This window comes from Saccopteryx bilineata, chromosome 12 (genome assembly GCF_036850765.1).
Source record: "Saccopteryx bilineata isolate mSacBil1 chromosome 12, mSacBil1_pri_phased_curated, whole genome shotgun sequence".
In the NCBI taxonomy this organism is placed as follows: domain Eukaryota; kingdom Metazoa; phylum Chordata; class Mammalia; order Chiroptera; family Emballonuridae; genus Saccopteryx; species Saccopteryx bilineata.
In genome coordinates this window covers 5604731-5625511 of record NC_089501.1, presented here as the reverse complement: position 1 = coordinate 5625511, position 20781 = coordinate 5604731, and the positions used below count along the sequence as shown (strand labels likewise).

The 20781-nt window shown below is 38.0% G+C and overlaps 1 protein-coding gene across 4 annotated transcripts in view; it reads right to left on the bottom strand.

The window, feature by feature from the left end:
- FIG4 (FIG4 phosphoinositide 5-phosphatase) overlaps window positions 1-20781 on the bottom strand; it is a 137393-nt gene that overhangs the window by 97780 nt on the left and 18832 nt on the right. For 3 of the 4 annotated variants that reach the window (XM_066247846.1, XM_066247847.1, XM_066247849.1), the window contains 2 exons: window positions 12639-12795; window positions 2478-2528 (listed from right to left, as the gene is read on the bottom strand). In XM_066247846.1, the coding sequence (XP_066103943.1) occupies window positions 2478-2528; window positions 12639-12795 (208 nt within the window). Of the gene's footprint in view, window positions 1-2477; window positions 2529-12638; window positions 12796-20476; window positions 20656-20781 lie in introns of those variants that run through there. The other variant, XM_066247848.1, reaches the window with a different exon arrangement.

Genomic DNA, 20781 nt, shown 5'->3' with positions numbered 1-20781 from the left:
GGAGGTTCCTCAAAAATTAAAAGTGGAACTACCATATGATCCAGCAATCCCATTTCTGGGTATATATAAAAAGAAAATGAAATTACTATCTCAAAGAGACATCTGTACCTCTATACTGCAAGATTATTTACAATAGCCAAGATGTGGGAACAACCTAAGAGTCCATCAATGAATAAATATGTAAAGAAGATGTGATACACACACACAAGCATGCATGGATGCGTGTACAATGAATTATGTAGTTACAAGGAAGAAATCTTGCCTTTTGTAGCAATATGAATGAATCTCAACAGCATTATGTTAAGTAAAATAAGTCAGAGAAAGACAAATACAGTACTGTATGTTCTCACTTTATGTGGAATCTAAAAAAGCCAAACCCACAGACAGTAGATTGATTGTAGCTGCCAGGGTTAGGAATGGGAGATGTTGGTCAAAGGGTAAAACTCCCAGCTATGAGATAAATAAGATCTGGGGATCTAATGCACAGCATGGTAACTGAATTACATACTTGAAATTTGTTAAGAGAGTAAATTTTAAATGTTACCACACACACAAAATCAAAATTATGTGAGGGGTAAAAAGTGTTAACTAACCTTATTGTGGTAATCATTTTGCAACATATTCATGTATGTAATCACCACATTGTACACTTTAAACTTACACATGTTGCATGTTAGTAATATCTCAATAAAGCTGGAGGGAGGAAAAAGTTGTTTATTTTTTTTTACTTGTATCAATCAATTCTTCCTATTAAAAACAATGGCTTTAGGCCCTGGCCGGTTGGCTCAGTGGTAGAGCGTCGGCCTAGCGTGCGGAGGACCCGGGTTCGATTTCCGGCCAGGGCACACAGGAGAAGCGCCCATTTGCTTCTCCACCCCTCCGCCGCGCTTTCCTCTCTGTCTTTCTCTTCCCCTCCCGCAGCCAAGGCTCCACTGGAGCAAACATGGCCCGGGCGCTGGGGATGGCTCCTTGGCCTCTGCCCCCGGCGCTGGAGTGGCTCTGGTCTCGACATGGCGACGCCCAGGGTGGGCAGAGCATCGCCCCCTGGTGGGCAGAGCTTTGCCCCATGGTGGGCATGCCGGGTGGATCCCGGTCGGGTGCATGCGGGAGTCTGTCTGACTGTCTCTCCCTGTTTCCAGCTTCAGAAAAAAAATGAAAAAAACAAAACAAAAAACAATGGCTTTATTCTAGCTAAATCTTAAGAATGTAGTAGTGTTTCTTACAGCCTACTTCTAAGACAAAATCTTTAACCTAGATATTTTTACTTATGAAATGACTTGATCAGAAGTCAAAATGGGGATGCAGACAAACTTGAAAAACATGAAGAGCAGACCATCCCTAACAGTACCACCAAGCTTCAGTAATAACTCATAGGTGCTGTAAACATAAAATTAAGCAACAGTGACTGCAAGCAGATGGGTGAAACAAAAACAATGTGAATATACACCCAATAAGCATTTGCGTAGGTGAAAATTATTTCTTTCAGAACTCTTCACTATACAATACTATCGTTAAAATAATTAACTTCCTTCAGAGTTTTACATCAATAAAGACAAAGTCCTCTCTACATAGTAGACATGTTTTTATTTCATATATAAATAAATGATTAATTATATTAACAATTTAAAAATAAATTTAAGATAATGCAAAGTACCCCATCAGTATGTAACACCAATAGCTACAATACTCAAGGTCTTCTTTCAGTCCCCGTGGCTCAAGTCCTTATTGGTGTATGCTATTTCTGTTCTACTTTTAAGTTTTGACAGTATAGATGGTAGAATTTTCCATTTAGCACAATAACTATATCTACTAGGCCTACATGTTGGTCACATCAGTGGTGGTATAACGCTCCATCGTGATGCTCAATAATTTACCTGCCTGTTGTTCAATTACCAATATTAGGGTTGTGCTTGTGTTGGCTGGTGTGCCTACTCAGGCTATACTAAATAGAAACTACAAATGTCTCTACAAATAAGAATTAAAATTTCCTCTCCTGACTTATTTCCTCAGAACACATTTTCATATATTCTTAATGCTATATTCCTTTCCAGGAAAACTATTCATTTATAATGCAATACATTGGTATTACAATAGTTCTATTTTAGATTTAGTTTTTCCCAATTATGCTAAATTGGTAACTGAAAATTCAACTATGAAATTGTTACAACTCTATTAGAGATTGAATGCAAATTTCATTTTTACAATTCAAAATTTAAAAATAAGAATATTTCATTAAAATCCCATTTGAAACAAAATAATTTTAATAGCAAGAATAATTACCCTTTAACTTGTCAATTCAAATTGACAAATTTTGAAAAGAAGGAAATATCTAGATTATTATGTTCTTAGACAAAATAATTTGGCCATTAAAAAAACAAAATAATAGAGGATTCCTTTTTTTAAATTCTGTTTTCATCTCCTCGAAAGAATATAAACGTTTAAGTGGCTGATAGGAGAAAAACTAAGTTCAAACTTACCTAAAGTAAAAATTGCTAGATAGGTCCACATTTTGAAATATTCGTAGATACCTGAAAAAAAAAAGAAAAGCATATTACTATTATTTTTTTCACAACTTAATATATACTCAAAGTACATTTATGTTTGTGTATATGCTCATTAAATCTGAAGCATTCAATCCATAACTGAATTAAAAATTTAATCTGATGCAATATCTAACTGTGTTGATTATCTCTTCAGGGACCCTTAACCTTATAGTTTAACCATTTCCTCGTCACTGATTATGCCACAGAAGGAAAAGCCACACATTTACAAGGGGGCACGTAGGGCATGGCAGATGTGAACACTGTTCTTGTTTTCATAATGTGCTTTGTAAATCCTTTGAGATTAAAGAGAGCAAGAGTAAATGTTTTAGAAATAACTAAAATAATTGTGACTCACCATAATTTTAAGTTGGAAAGTGTTTTCAACTGAAAAATACATATAGAACAAAAAAATACATATAGAACAAAAATATATATAGAACAAATATACATATCACCCAGGACTAATAAATGTTAACATTTTTTCATATTCATTTCAACGTTTTAAAGACTCTTGACCACCAATGGATACTGAATTTGTCAAATACAGTTTCTACAAGTATTAAGATACACATAAATTTCCCATTTTAATTTTAATGTGGTAAATAGTTATAGCAAATTTTCTAATGTTGATACAGCCATGCATTACAGGGATAACCTATACTTGTTAATATGTATTAATAGCACTGTACTTTACTTTCTAATATTTAACCAACTATTTGAACTGAAATACATTATTGGTTTATATAGTTTTATAAGCATTTTAAAAGTCTTACCTATCTAGTATAGTACTTTAGTCTATCTATAACAGGCTATTAATATAATTGTATCTCAATCTGGACACCTATTTGCTACACAGTATTAATCATAAGATAACTTCACAATTTAAAGATAGTCAAATCACTAAATAAAACAATATAATTTGTGTTACTAATCTTAGTTAAAGAATCATAAAGGTGAACCCTGGCCGGATAGCTTGATTGGTTGAAGCATCATCCCAAAGCACAGAGGTTGCCAGTTCAGTTCCTGGTCAGGGCACATAAAGGAACAGCTTGATGTTCCTGTCTCTCTCTCCCTTCCTTCCTCTTCCTCTCAAATTAATAAAAAACAAACATTTAAAAATTAATAAATAAATAAAAATACATTAGGAAAAAGAATCATAAAGGTGGGTTTATAAATAATATAAACCTCTTCATTTTTTCCCATTACTTGAAAGCATTGTGCTGATCTGTCTGATTCACTTTTTTTTTATTGATTTTAATTTACTGTGTTTACATAGATTCTAGTGTTGCCCTGAATGCATCCCCCCTCCCCCATATTCCCCTCAACATCTCCTTTGCCCCACTCCCCATAGGGCCCTTCCCCCTTTCCTTCAGGTTTATCCGATCCTATCATCCCCTTTCCCTCTGTCCTCTCTTGCTCTGATCCCTTTAATCTGTCCTCTGTCTCAATTCCGTTCCTCAGTTCAGATTGTTCATTGGATTCCTCAAATGAGTGAGGTCATATGATATTTTTCCTTTAATGCCTGGCTTATTTCACTTAACATAATAGTTTCCAGGTTTATCCATGTTGTCGCAAAAGGTAAGATTTCCTTCTTTTTCATGGCCCCATAGTATTCCATTGTGTATATGTACCACCTTTTTAATCCACTCGTCCACTGACGGACACTCGGGTTGTTTTCAGATCCTCGCTATTGTGAACAATGCTGCCACAAACATGGAGGTGCATTTCTCCTTTTGAAACAGTGCTATGGTGTTCTCAGGGTATATTCCTAAAAGTGAGATGGCTGGGTCAAAAGGCAGTTCGATTTCTAATTTTTTGAGGAATCTTCATACTGTTTTCCACAGTGGCTGCACCAGTCTGCATTCCCACCAGCAGTGCAGGAGGGTTCCCTTTTCTCCACATCCTTGACAACACATATTCTGTGTTGTTTTGTTGATGAGCGCCATTCTGACTGGTGAGAGGTAATATCTCATTGTGGTTTTAATTTGCATTTCTCTTATGATTAGTGATGTTGAGCATTTTTCCATATGCCTATTGTCCATCTGTATGTCCTCTTTGGAGAAGTGTCTATTCATTTCTTTTGCCCATTTTTTGACTGGATTGTTTATCTTTCTGGTGTTGAGTTTTACAAGTTCTTTATAAATTTTGGTTATTAACCCCTTATCAGACGTATTGTCGAATATGTTCTCCCATTGAGTAGTTTGTCTTTTTATTCTGTTCCTATTGTCTTAAGCTGTGCAAAAGTTTTTTAGTTTGATATAGTCCCATTTGTTTATCCTGTCTTTTATTTCACTTGCCCGTGGAGATAAATCAGCTAATATATTGCTGCGAGAGATGTCGGAGAGCTTACTACCTGTGTTTTCTTCTAAGATGCTTATGGTTTTACAGCTTACATTTAAGTCTTTTATCCATTTTGAGTTTATTTTTGTAAATGGTCATTTTGAGTTTATTTTTGTAAATGGTGTAAGTTGGTGGTCTAGTTTCATTCTTTTGCAGGTAGCTGTCCAATTTTCCCAACACCATTTGCTGAAGAGGCTGTCTTTACTCCATTGTATGCTTTTACCTCCTTTGTCAAAAATATCAGTTGTCCGCCTGACCTGTGGTGGCGCAGTGGATAAAGCGTCGACCTGGAAATGCTGAGGTCGCCGGTTCGAAACCCTGGGCTTGCCTGGTCAAGGCACATATGGGAGTTGATGCTTCCAGCTCCTCCCCCCTATCTCTCTCTCCTCTCTCTCTGTCTCTGTCTCTCTCTCTCCCCCTCTCTCTCCTCTCTAAAATGAATAAATAAATAAAAAATATATATATATATATCAGTTGTCCATAAAGGTGTGGGTTTATTTCTGGGTTCTCTGTTCTGTTCCATTGATCTATATGGCTGTTTTTATGCCAGTACCAGGCTGTTTTGAGTACAGTGGCCTTATAATAGTATAACTTGATATCAGGAAGTGTGATACCTCCCACTTTATTCTTCTTTTTCAAGTTTGCTGAGGCTATTTGTGTTCTTTTTTGGTTCCATATAAATTTTTGGAATATGTGTTTCATATCTTTGAAGTATGTTATTGGTATTTTAACTGGTATTGCATTGAATTTATAAATTGCTTTGGGTAATATAGACATTTTAATGATGTTTATTCTTCCTAACCATGAGCACGGTATATGCTTCCACTTGTTTGTATCTTCCTTGATTTCTTTTATCAATGTTTTATAATTTTCCAAATATAAGTCTTTAATCTCCTTGGTTAAGTTTACTCCTAGGTACTTTATTTTTTTTGTTGCAGTAGTGATGTGGATTGTTTCCTTAATTTCCCTTTCTGACAGTTCACTGTTGGTATATAAAAATGCCTCTAATTTCTGAATATTAATTTTATATCCTGCCACTTTGCTGAATTCATTTATCAGGTTCAGTAGTCTTTTTGACTGAGACTTTAGGGTTTTCTATATACAATATCATATAATCTGCAAATAATGATAGTTTTACTTCTTCTTTTCCAATTTGGATGCCTTTTATCCCTTCTTCTTGTCTGATTGCTATGGCTAGGACTTCCAGAACTATGTTGAATAAGAGTGGTGAAAGGGGGCACCCCTGCCTTGTTCCTGATCTTAAGGGGATTGCTTTCAATATTTTCCCATTGAGTATGATGTTGGCTGTGGGTTTGTCATAGATGGCCTTTATCATGTTGAGGTATGTTTCCTGTATTCCTACTTTGCTGAGAGTTTTGATCATGAATGGGTGCTGGATTTTATCAAATGCTTTTTCTGCATCTATTGAAATTATCATGTGGTTTTTCTCCTTCCTTCTGTTTATGTGATGAATCACATTGATTTGTGAATATTGTACCAGCCTTGCCTCCCTAGAATAAATCCTACTTGATCATGGTATATGATTTCTTTCATATATTGCTGAATTCCGTTTGCTAATATTTGTTGAGGATTTTAGCATCTAAATTCTTCAAGGATATTGGCCTATAATTTTCTTTCTTTGTGTTGTCTTTGCCTGGTTTTAGAATCAGAATAATGCTTGCCTCATAAAAGGAGCTTTGGAGTCTTCCTTTCTTTTGAATTTTTTGAAATAGCTTGAGAAGGATAGGAGTTAGTTCTTTGAATATTTGGTACAATTCACTTGTGAAGCCATCAGGCCCCAGGCTTTTGTTTTTGGGAGTTTTTTGATAACTGTTATAATCTCATTTGTTGTAATAGGTCTGTTTAGGTTTTCTGATTCTTCCAGATTGATTTTTAGAAATTATATGTTTCAAGAAATTTGTCCATTTCATCTAGTTGTCTAATTTTTTGGCATACACTTCTTAACAGTATTTTCTTACAATCCTTTGTATTTCTGTTGTGTCAGTTGTTATTTCTCCACTCATTTCTAATTTTATTTATTTGAGTCCTCTCTTTTTTTTTTTTCTTGGTGAGTCTGGCTTAAGCAACAGGTCGGGAACCTTTTTGGCTGAGAGAGCCATGAACACCACGTATTTTAAAATGTAATTCTGTGAGAGCCATACATGTTTAACACTAAATACAAGTAAATATGTGCATTTTATGTAAGACCAACACTTCTAAAGTACAATAAGTCTCTGAACTCTTTTTTTTTTTTTTTTTTCATTTTTCTGAAGCTGGAAACAGGGAGAGACAGTCAGACAGACTCCCGCATGCGCCCGACCGGGATCCACCTGGCACGCCCACCAGGGGCGACGCTCTGCCCACCAGGGGGCGATGCTCTGCCCATCCTGGGCATCGCCATGTTGCGACCAGAGCCACTCTAGCACCTGGGGCAGAGGCCACAGAGCCATCCCCAGAGCCCAGGCCATTTTTGCTCCAATGGAGCCTTGGCTGCGGGAGGGGAAGAGAGAGACAGAGAGGGAAAGCGCGGCGGAGGGGTGGAGAAGCAAATGGGCGCTTCTCCTGTGTGCCCTGGCTGGGAATCGAACCTGGGTCCTCCACACGCTAGGCCGACGCTCTACCGCTGAGCCAACCGGCCAGGGCTGAACTCTTTTTAATAACGTTGTTATACTGTTGCTAACCAGTGATGAATAAAGTACTTCTTACCATTAATGCAACTTCTGGTGCTGCATGGTTTTGCTGATGGCTTTGTAGTCTGGTTGATTCGTGGTGAGGTTAAGCTTCATGCAGGCATTGAGACTTCCATCCATTAAATGTGATCGTAGGTTGGTCTTTTTTTTTTTTATTAATTATTTTTATTTATTTTATTATTATTTTTTTTTTACAGAGACAGAGAGAGAGTCAGAGTGAGGGATAGACAGGGACAGACAGACAGGAACGGAGAGATGAGAAGCATCAATCCTTAGTTTTTTCGTTGCGCATTGCGACACCTTAGTTGTTCATTGATTGCTTTCTCATATGTGCCTTGACCGCGGGCCTTCAGCAGACCGAGTAACCCCTTGCTGGAGCCAGCGACCTTGGGTCCAAGCTGGTGAATTTTTGCTCAAACCAGATGAGACCACGCTCAAGCTGGCGACCTCGGGGTCTCGAACCTGGGTCTTCCGCATCCCAGTCTGACGCTCTATCCACTGCGCCACCGCCTGGTCAGGCCGTAGGTTGGTCTTAACGTTCTTTAGCTGTGAGAAAAACTGCTCACATGCATATATAGAGCCAAACATTGTCAGTACAGCAATACTCACGCTCCAGTATGTGGTATGTGACTGGAAGCGCATTCCAAGTTTTGACAATCAGCTGCTCTGTGGGCTGAAATTTTTTCATTTCTCCCCACTTGTGTTTGCTCGCCAACTCTGCTTGCTGTTGTGCAAGTCTTTCCAAATCTTTATCCAGTGACTTGAACTTATTCACCTACATGTCTGAGGCCTTCAGGTCAGCAGCTTGTAGCTCAAAATCTCTGATGGAGACACCGGGGATGTAACTCAGGTCGGCGCTGTCCACTGCACACTCGTGTGGATGGGTGATAAACCTAAAAAGACGAGTGTGCTCACGAAATTCTCCACAGCACACTTTGAATGACTGCAGGAGATTAGATGTGAAACCCGCTAGCTGCTGGAGATCAAGATGTTGAGCAGGGTCACTTGCTGTGCATGTATCTTTAAACTCTCCCAGTTTTTCAAAGTGTGGTAAACGACCTCTTTCAATGTTGGCAATGAAGAGTTCCAGCTTGTTTTCAAATGCAAACACTGCTTGTTGAAAGGATAAGACTGTATTTCCAATGCCTTGCATTTTCACATTGAGCTGGTTCACATGTTCAGTCATGTCCACGAGATAGTAGAACTTCAGGAGCCACTCAGTGTTAGCTAACTCAGGATGCTCGATGTTTTTCATTTCAAGAAAAGTCCCGATTTCACTCAGACGAGCTGCGAAACGGCTGAGCATCTTCCCTCTTGACAACCAATGCACATTGCTGCACAGAAGCAGACCAGGATAATTATTCCCAACTTCATCCAGCAGTGTTTTATACTGGCGATCATTTAAAGCTCGGGCAATAAAATTGACCACCCGAATGACCAGCGACATCACCTCACCAAGCTGCTCACCACACATCTGAGCACAAAGCACCTCCTGATGTAGGATGCAGTGAAAACTTAGGATGGGTCTCTTTTCATGTTCATGAAGAAGTGCTACGAATCTTCTGTTTTTCCCCACCATGCACAGAGCACCATCAGTACACACTGAAATAAGTTTATCCATCAGTAGATTTTTTTCTTTAGCAAACTCACTGAAAGACTTGAATAAATCCTCCCCTCTTGTCTCTTTCATAGGCAAAACAGCAAGACTTTCCTCAGTAGTGTGTCACTGACAGCATACCTTGCAATCTTGCTGAACTGGGATAAATGGCTTACATCTGTTGACTCATCCAAAGCAAGAGAAAAGAATGGTGCTGCATTTATGTCCTTCTCTTGTGTTGCCTCAATTTGATTTGCCATCATGATGGTACGATCTTGAACAGTTCTTGCCGACAGAGCCATGTCTTTTATTCATTTGATTATCTTGTCTTTATCTGAAAAGTCATCAAAAAGTTCACTGGCAACATCAAGCATGAATGTTTTGGCATACTCCCCATCTGTGAATGGCTTTCCGTTTCTCACAATTTCTAGAGCACCAGCAAAGCTAGCCGAATTCCAGTCACCTTGTTGGGTCCAAACACAGAGTTGCTGCTATCTTGCACTCTGCACTGTAGCTCTTGACATGCTTTCTTCCTGCTGTCCCCCACTGCATACTTCAATGTAGTATGGCGTGTGTCGAAGTGCCACTTTATATTTGACCGTTTCATTAATAAAATTTTATTACTGCATATTAGACACACTGCAGAACCTGCTCTCTCCACAAAGGCAAATTCCTCTGTCCATTCCTACTGAAAAGTATGATACTCATCTTTTTTTTCTTTTAGCCATCTTCTTCATCAAAAGGGTTTCTGCAATTAGCTAGCTATTTGATTAAAAGGAGGGAAGTTTACTTCCTGACCTCACAACAACCCGTGTACGTTATGTGTTATCCAATAAAAATTTGGTGTTGTTCCGGAGGACAGCTGTGATTGGCTCCAGCTGCCTGCAACCATGAACATGAGCGGTAGGAAATGAATGGATTGTAATACATAAGAATGTTTTATTTTATTTTTTTTTCATTTTTCTGAAGCTGGAAACGGGGAGAGACAGTCAGACAGACTCCCGCATGCGCCCGACCGGGATCCACCCGGCACGCCCACCATGGGGCGATGCTCTGCCCACCAGGGGGCGATGCTCTGCCCATCCTGGGCATCGCCATATTGCGACCAGAGTCACTCTAGCGCCTGAGGTAGAGGCCACAGAGCCATCCCCAGCGCCCGGGCCATCTTTGCTCCAATGGAGCCTCGGCTGCGGGAGGGGAAGAGAGAGACAGAGAGGAAAGCGCTGCGGAGGGGTGGAGAAGCAAATGGGCGCTTCTCCTGTGTGCCCTGGCCGGGAATCGAACCCGGGTCCTCCGCACGCTAGGCCGACGCTCTACCGCTGAGCCAACAGGCCAGGGCAAGAATGTTTTATATTTTTAATGTTATTATTTTTTTATTAAAGATTTGTCTGAGAGCCAGGTGCAGCCATCAAAAGAGCCACATCTGGCTCACGAGCCATAGGTTCCCAACCTCTGGGCTAAAGGTTCATCGATCTTGTTTACCTTTTCAAAGAACCAGCTCCTGGTTTCATTGATCCTCTGTATTGTTTCTTTAGCCTCTATGTCATTTATTTCCACTCTGATCTTTATTATTTTCTTTGTCTGATTCACTTTTAATCAATATCTTATGCCTGCCTATAAGTTATTTGGGATATCATTTTTTTCAGTTAGTGTAAGACAAAGGCCCCCAACTATCTGGTAAATTCTACTTATCTTTATCTGAAACAATTTATTTTTGAACGATCGCACTTCCAAATATCATCAAAGGCAATGCTTTAAGAGTCCAGAAAAATATTATCTAAAAGGGTCTTTTAGAAAGCCACACCACCTTTAATAAAGTGTCAACCTGGAATGCTAAGGTTGCTAGTTTGAAACCCTGGATTTGCCTGGTCAAGACACATATGGGAGTTGATGCTTCCTGCTCTTCCCCCCCCTTCTCTTTCTCTCTCTCCTCTCTAAAAAAGAAAGAAAAGAAGGAAGGAAGGAAGGAAGGAAGGAAGGAAGGAAGGAAGGAAGGAAGGAAGGAAGGAAGGAAGGAAAAGGAAAGGAAAAAGGAAAAGGAAAAGGAAAAGGAAAAGAAAAAGGAAAAGAAAAAGAAAAAAAAAGAAAAGAAAAGAAAGCCACACCACCTTTAAATTCTGGATCATGCATCTAGAACAACACTATAAAAGTACAGAGTGTAATTAAAATCAACTGTTACCTTCTCTAAAATCATACGCATGGCTAACCTTGTTCCATTTAACCTTTACATTATATTTATGATAATGTAAATATACTTATTAAAATAAATTGCATTCTTTTCTCTATCAAACTAGTAATAGCCTTTTCCCATATTATCAAAACTCCACTGATTTCTCCCTAAACATTTTTCTTTTCCTATTTTTAAATATTTTATTTATTCATTTTAAAAAGAAGAGAGAGAGAAGGGAAGGGATAGGAGCAAGAAGCATCAACTCCCATTAGTGCCTTGACCGGGCAAGCCCAGGGTTTTGAACTAGCAACCTCAGCATTCTAAGTCAAAGCTCTATCCACTGTGCCACCACAGGTCAGGCTCCCCAAACTTTTTGAAGATTTCAAAAAAATTGGGGGAAAAAATAGTACAATAACACCAGTATGACCTTTACCTTTACTGTTAATTAAATCTCTCTCCTTAAATATACACATATACACTCACTCTTTAAATACACATTTTTCTAAATCATTTTTAGTAAGTGGCAACATGATGACACCTCACTCCTAAATATTTTAGGATATATCTATTATGAACAAAAACAATCTCCTAAAATTTAATATTGATTCAATTTTACCCAGTCTATAATCCATATACAACCTATCCCAATTAAGTCCTCAATGGCTCTGTATGCACATGCACACACATGCATGCACACATTTTAATCAAAAATTCAAAAGAAATTCAAGTGTTGCATTTGACTGCCATGTGTGTTCTAAATTTTAGAACAGTCTGGCCTTTTCTGTCTTTGATGCCATTGACACTTTTGAAGAGCCCGAACCAACTATCCTACAAAATGTCCCACACAATGGATTTGTCTGATTAAATCTTTATGCTTAGATTTAAGTAGAGTATTTTAAGCAGGAAAAGTACACAGGTAATTTATATCCTTCCCATTATTTTACATTAAGAGGCAAATAATGTCAGTTTTGTCTCATCATTTGTGATGCTGAGTTTGATCATTTAGTTAAGTATGTTTGCATTTGTAGATAATAGATTCATACAGTATATACTGAGACTGAATGAATATTCTGTATCTCAATAATAACCTCACACCTAATGGTTTCAGCAGCCATTGTTAATCCTCACCTGAATCAGTTGTTATCATGGAAGTTTTTAATAGCCCTTGAACAAATGCTATAGAATTCTGAGTCAATATTTTACATTTTTAACATAACATTTACAATCTTTTGACTGTATTTTGTTTTCTAATTGATTAACTAAATTTAAAAAATATAGTAGTTACCACCAGCACATACCTAGCTTCATCAGGATGAGAAATTCGTACAGAATCATTGGGTATATAGATCATATTTGTATCTTCAATCTTATATATTGCATGACCTCCAATATCTGCCATCTTCCTCCTTTTAGTTATTAACACAATATAATAGCCTTCTAAAAATCTGACAAAACCTACAAACAGAAAAGATAAGTACAAGTTTTTAATCATATTTAATTATATTTAATTATATTTAATAATATTAGAATTATTCTCTAGAATTACCTATATTGACTTAAAAATCTTACTCTAAACAATTTTACTTCACTCATTTACTCTTATATCTAGTCTCATTCCCAACAGGACTGAGGTGCTGCAAGCAAAAATATATACATGACTAAAAGGAGTTGTTGTTCAATGGGTACAGCGTTTCAATTTTGCAAGATGAAAAGTCTAGAAATCTGTTGTACAAGGTACATATAGTTAACACCACTGTACTGTGCACTGAAAAATGGCTAAGATTGTAACTCTTATAGTATGTTTTTTACATATAGATATAAAATAACCCAATATACATTAGGAAAAATATTTATTTTAAAACAAAAACCACATACATTCTTAGAAATTTATAGTAATATGCTAACATGCACTGTGAATCTCAATGAGGGATAAAGACTAAGCACTTTCCTTGATTTGTTTAATCATGAAACCTCATCCCCTTTTTTAAAAAAGAAATTAGCCAATGGATAAATGTTCTGAGAAAAACTCTTTGAAATACGTAGCTTATAAGTATCAACAAACTTAACTGACTATTGATTACTAGCGGCAAAATCCAAATTGAATCAGCTTTTAAAAAAGGAATATTAGCCTGACTAGGAGGTGGCACAGTGGATAGAGGGTCATCCTGGGATGCTGAGTTCACCAGCTTGAGTGCAGGCTCATCCAAGCTCGAGCATGGGCTCACCCGGCTTGAGCATGGGGAAACCCCATAGATCAGTGGCTTGAGCCCAAAGGTCCCTGTCTTAAAGCCCAAGGTCGCTGGCTTGAGCAAGGGGTCACTGGCTCAGCTGGAGCCCACAGGGAAAAGGCACATGTGGGAAAGCAATAAATGAACAGCTAAGATGCCGCAATGTAGAATGGATGCTTCTCATCTCCCTCCCTTCCTGTCTGTCTGTCTCTCTCTCTCTCTCACTCACTAAGAAAAACAAAAACAAAACAGGAATATTAAGGATACTGAGATGATTCATGACACCAATGGGCAACCAATATGATTGGGCCTCAGAAAAAAACTTCATCAAGTCACATTTTTGAACATGTGCTCTATTCTTATCTCTCTCAACAGACCAGGCTCCTCCACTTCTCTGGATCATGTAGTGGGAAACAAAGCTAAGAATAACTCTAGGTTTTACAACTAAAAACTTCTAACTTTTGTATGACGTTCAGTTCCTGAATTCCTAGGGAAGGACTTGAACTGGCCCAACATGGGTTGGGTGCCCAGCCCTCGACTAATCAACTGTGGCCATGAAATAAAGTCACATTCACTGGAAGCTATTTATTTATACAATAACAAGGTTTAGATGGGGAAGGGGGAGTTCCCAGAAAAGTGGAGACACTGAGCAAGCAAAACAATATATCCAATATATTGCATATCCTTCATGCAATCTTCCACAAATACCACTTCTGATAGTTAAGCTTTTTATGAATGTTGGAGCATTACAAAGTTATATTTTACGTCAAATCATAGGAACGCATGTTCTATATCGGTGATTAAAGAAAGACTATATGTACTAATGTTCAGCAAGACTAAGTTCTCAGCAACACATTAGTTACTATATGGTCTTGGTCAAATTATTTGGCCCCCAGATATTTTACTTTGGGCATTAAAACTATCTAGGTGGTGGCAGTGGTTGGGGGTCATTCCAAAAATAGCAATGTGAGGAGCTCAGCAGACTCCTTCTTTATGGAAACAACTATTAATGGTGAAAACTACAAAAAAAGAAAACAATAAAATTTTCTAAAAATTGTCCTAATGACATTTAAATGGAGAAACATTTATTCAAGAAAATCAACTAAATCTTGGTAAGAACAGTAGGTCTGTGGTATTTTAATCATAACCTGTTTTTCTCCCATAGCCCTCTCCCAGTTCAATGTGACAGAATATCTACTCCAGGCAGGTATAGCCAAAAAGATAGTGCTCCCTCCTCTCAGCCTAGCTCGCAGTCTAGGGTTATGGTTTCTGCTCAGGAGGTACAGGTCACCAGAATTTCTCCAGCTGTGCTACAGAAGCTCTATTCCAGGCAACACCTGAGACTGGGCTCCTTTCTCCTACCCAGCTGCTACTCATAGAGTGGAGGCTCTACCCCAGCATGACTGATTAGGAATACTGGGCCCCAATCCCCTTCACCTCAGCTCACTCACATACATAAGTGTCATACACAGCTGACATTCCCATAAGAAACAATGGAGGCCAAAAGGCTGTGGGATAACACATCCAAAGTACTGAAAGAAAAAACTGTCAACCAAAAATCATATATCTAGCAGAAATCTTTCAAAACTTTCTTATGTGCACATGCGTATATGCACACTCCCCACCTCCTCCGTTCTCTGTCTCTCTGTCCCTCTCTCTCAGAATGTTGTATCTATAAAGTCTGAGCTAGAATTTTGGTGTAATGAGATTTTGCTCTAGAATTGACAAATACCTATTGTCTATGTCTTGTTATTCTCATCTGACCAAAAAAAAACCTAATAATTGAATATATTAACATAAATGAATTGAAATATATCAGAAAGATGCCTCAAGGTGTTTAAGAGCCACACTACTGAGAAAAAAAATACTATTAAAACAATGAAAAATACTTATAGTAATCCACAAAGCACAAAGTGCTTTTTAAAAATATATTCCTTTACATTCCTTCCTTGCCTAGAGATGAGCCAAAAACTTCTTGACTAAAGCTAAAGGACATAGGAATGCAAAGAAAAAGCTCAAGTCAATCTCAGTAAAAGCAAGTTAGGAAGTAGTTATACTTTTTGATGGATAAAACTTACAAAAGTAAGGCTTTGAAAACACTGAAAAAGAATTTAATTGGGTTTAAGTAATAAATATTTCTAAAATGAATGAGGTTCCCTTTTATTCTTGCTATACATTTACTTTTATATAAAACTCTTCTCTATAACAATATTTTTCAACCTGCGTTTCAATTGAATTTTAATTTTTTGTTTTTAGCTCTAGACTATTTCACTCGACCTTTCACTTTATAATTTGAATAAAGAAAAGTAAATATACTGCACAAAGGAGATGTCTATCAGCACAAATGCCTTCACATATTATGAATGAAATTATTTTATTCCTTCTTTACCACAAACTGGAAATATCAGTCTCTCTTTTAAAAGGTTCCTATCAAATATGTCTAGCCAACAATTAAAAGACTTCAGTTCAGCACAGACATTTGCCAAGAGTCAGCCTATTCATCACTTTAGCATACTGAAAACCGAACAAGCTTTTTCATCTTTATTCTATGTACTTCTGATCTCAGACCACTCTCATTGAGAACTTCCTGGAAGCCTAAATGAAAGTCAACATGCAAAAGTAATTTCCATCTCTCCAAGCAGAGAAGACTGCGTCATTTGAAACAACACCAACAAAACATGTATGAAAAGAACAGTATGAGAAGATGGAGTAGTGTGGAGTTCCTGTGGCTGGAGAGGACTCCACCAGCCGGACAACAAAGAAGAATGCAATATCCAATTTAGGAAGATTACCAGGCCAGCTAGCTAGTCATTATCTTGAAAGCCTGTAGGGAGAACAGCGCTCTGGCAAAGAATGAAAACCTCCACAAGGCATCTCAGGCCCTTGCACAACAGAGCACTCTGGAACCAAAGTGATTCTCTAACACAAATCTACTGCTCCATTACTAGTCTCAGGCTCAGACTTTGTTGTTGTTTTCGTTATTATCTTGGATCTATAATCAATTTCTATGGGTATGGAGTCTACCACTTAGTCTACTACAATAACACATCTTATTCTATCAATATCCTCCAATGTACTAAGAGCTTAAAAGAGTATCCTCTGACGGGTGACACAGGAAGAAAAAGGTCATAGACCTGAAGCTATGTATCAAACAGAGCTGGACGGGTCACAGAGCTAAGAGCAGTAAGTGCTATAGACCACCTGTCACCAACTCCATTGATGTGCCAAGAACCAGATAAACCACTCTGTAAGGGATGCTATACTATCCAATGGTTTCTCAAACTTCCTGCTGGCTGTCAAATAACAATGGAGCAGGTCAGAAATGGGCAAGGTAACTGTAGCTATAGAACCAATCAACCCATGTCTAGGGACCAGTGATGTTTTATGAACTTTTAGTACCAGCTCATAAAAAGACAAGTAAATAAACTGAAAGTAAGGGATTAGAAAGTTTATAGCAATTTAAGATTGCCACAAAATCCAAGTACAGTGGTACCTTGAGATACGAATATAATTCGTTCTGTAACAGAGCTCATAAGTCAGTCAACTCGTATATCAAACTGCTGATACTAGACCCATGTGCCAACACGCCAACTAGTGGCAGCTTCCCAAATCACGACTTGTATCTTGGAATTTCACTTGGATCTCGAACAAAAATATGGACTGACTCGCAGATCGTGTCTTGAAAAATTTGTATGTTGGTCTGTCTGTATCTCAAGGTACCACTGTACATGATTAATGAACTTGCCTCATACAAGGCATAGACTATGTGGGTATTACTAAACTTGTGTGATGAGTCATGTGGTTGAAGGTGCAGACAAGTTCTGCACAGTAGGATCATGTGTTGGTCTGCAACATATTAATGGGGGGAAAAATGTGGTCCTTTACTACAGATAGTTGAGAAGCACTGCTCTAGATTCTTATAGACTGTAAACTAAATTAACCATTATAACAATCCAAAATATTCCAGCAAAAATACTATTCATGACCTGGCTAGTTAGCTCAGTGGTAGAGTGTCGGCTCAACGTGTGGATGTCCTGGGTTTGATTCCTGTCAGGGCACAAAGAAGCAACCATCTGCTTTTCCATCCCTCTTCCCCCCCCCCATTCTCCTCTAGAAGCCATGGTTTGATTGGTTTGAGCACACTAGCCCCAGATGCTGAGGATGGCTCCATGGAGCCTCAGTCTCAGATGCTAAAAATAACTCGGTTGCAAGCATAGCACCAGATGTGCAGAGAGCATGGGCCCTAAATGAGGGTTGCCAGGTGGATACCGGTCAGGGCGCATGCAGGAATCTGTCTCTCTATATTCCCTCCTCTCACCTAGAAAAGAAGAACAAAAATTTTTTCACAAATTAAGAATGCTGAAAAATGTTAATAGAGAAAATATTTTAGCCACAGACTAGAAGACTACCATTTTAGTCATTTCACATATATATTACTTTGACAAACAGACTATACATTTTTCAAAGATAAGCGTTTCTGTGTTTGGCTATTTTAATATCCCCTGTTATTTCTAAGACATACAAAGCCAATAAAAGACTTTTATTAACTCCCTGTTTACTCTTCACTGATTCTAAGCTTTATTTAGATGTTTGAACTACAATACATAAAATGGATTTTCACAAAAACAGTAAATGCTTACTTAGTGCATCTTGTGTCACATTTCTAGTAGGTCAGTCTTTCAGTAACTTCATCATCCTGAAAATCTCAAAACTGAGAGGCCTCAGATTGAGAAAGAGTTACCACGACATCTAAGAATGTCACTTAAAGAAACAGGGAGACACCTTCAGCACTCACCCAGAGCTTATTAACTAATACTTGTGTATCAAATAAATATCTGGCTACAGACTTGATTATCAATTGATTAAAATAAAGCCTCTGGTTTTACAAGCTTAGTCACCAATAGGTTAAAATGAGGCAAGTAATAGCACTAAAAGCATACATTCCAAGAACAATTAAGAATGACCAAAGTACCATAAAAACAAAACAGTCTAAATTACAAAACAGTAATGCAGTCTAGGGCGCATTTAACGTGAAGGCAAACTACCCAAATCAACCCTTGATACTCAAGGGCAGCTATATTTTTAAACACCGATCAGTGACTGAACTTCATTTCATTATACTTAATCATCAAAGAAAGTTAAATTTTGAATAATAAACCCTGTCTAATGAGATATTCAATATTACATACACCTTAGGAAATTTTTATTTTAAAAAAAGTTGCAATAAAGTATCAGCACTGAAAGGACTAAGTTTAACCTATTCAGCAACTAATACATTAAGCCTACTGCATTCAAGACACATTGTATTTCCAACTTTTTCTTTAAAATATAAGTAATAGAAGGTGAATTTTAACATGTGGAATTTATGGGATTTAAACACATGAACTCACATGACAATCATAGATATGCACACACCCACATTTATCTATTAAATATGTACGTAACCTCAAGGGACTTGTCAAGACCAAGCAGAAGGTATAGAAAAGGGGCCAGTCCTAAGGAGACGACTCTTATCTGCCACTCTGTCTTCCCCAGAAGCCACCTAAGACAAAAAATGTATCTAAAGGGATAACACATGAAGAGCTCCAAGAGCACACGAAGAAAATAAACTTCAAACATGACAGAATATAATCAGAGTATTCATAAATATTAAGTCACAAAATAGAAAGTGCTAATCAAAGAAACAAATATAACTATTTGAAAATATAGAGTGAGGCAAAAGTAGATTTACAGTTGTTTGTATGGAAAAATAATACAATAATTAATAATAATACAAGAATAAACCCTGTTTCATAGACTCACAACTATAAACCTACTTTTGTTCCAGCTTGTATACAACATAGGTCAGTCCATACTAGTTTTGTTAACATCTGTAAATAGCAATCACTCAGTCAATACTGCATATAGTCCAGTAAATTTAAGAAGCACAGAGATATTTTTTAAATGTTAAAAAAATAAAAAGATTAAAAATAAGGCTCTTGAGGATTTCCAAGGCCCGAAGCAACTGGCCTCACCCAACACCTCACCAATGCTCCAGGATCCACAGGCATTTTCGCGCCTGTGCCTTTGCTGTCATCCCCACCCGAGTTTTCTCCCCTCTTCCCCATACCCATCCAAATCTTGTTCCTCCTTTAGGGTCCAGCCCAGTCTCGTGTTCTCCAGGAAATCTTTCCTGGCCATTCCAGATCAAGTAACCTATCTTACGTCATCTCCAACACCATTTGACTTTTACTACACAGCTTGGCTCTTAATTACACTCTTAGATTTGTTTCATGTCCACTAGTTTTCGTCCCTCATCCTAATCCCATTATCCTAAAACTCCCCCTCCTCAAGGACATATCCATGGTACAGCAAATACAGGTTATTGGCCCTCTGCAATGAGGGACAGTGCACACTAGAGGAACTGTGGGACACTCACTAATGCTCTACAACCAGACAGAAGACCCCTTAAAACACAAACCCATATCTAGATCTGTTTATCAATAAATAAAGGAGTTATTATAGTATTTACAAGAACAATTTAGGTAACATTTAAATGAGGAGGCTCAAACTAAAGCAGGATTACACGTAGTGATTATCCTCAAATCTTGACTGTGAAGCTACTCAGGGTCCTGTTTCCTTGAAACAACAGTTAGCATGGCTGTGGACTCCTTTCCCCCGACACCCTTTATCTACTAATCGAGGCTGCTTCTCCATGTCAGAGTGACCTAGGTCATCCAGGCAAGAGGGGAATGTCTTCTCTAACATAATTTTAAACAGCGAAGTTGCAGATAGTCTACAATTCCAGAGGTCAAGGTTTCTCAGGGAGTAAGAAAGCAGTAGTAGTCATTCAAAGAACGTGTCATGACAATTTATGGTGCAGCAGGTCCTGCAAAGAAATTCCTGCTCATTTTAAAGCTGCTTTTTACCTGTGTCTGCTTTTCCAGCCGATAAACGAGAGGGCAGATGTCCACAGTCCAGGCTCATTTTTACTTTTTCATTCCTCAACAAGCCAAACAGCAGACTCCTTCCAGGCGCAAATAGTTTCTATATTATTTGTTCTTATCCTATACAACACTGAGTACAGTGCTGAGCAGACAGTACTGTATATTAAGGCTGTTGATATCTGATTGATAGATGATAAAGTTTTAAACAACCAATGCCAAGATCATGGGTTATAATTATAAAGCTATATAGGCTTGCAAGCTATTTATAAGTAGTCTATGAAGACTGA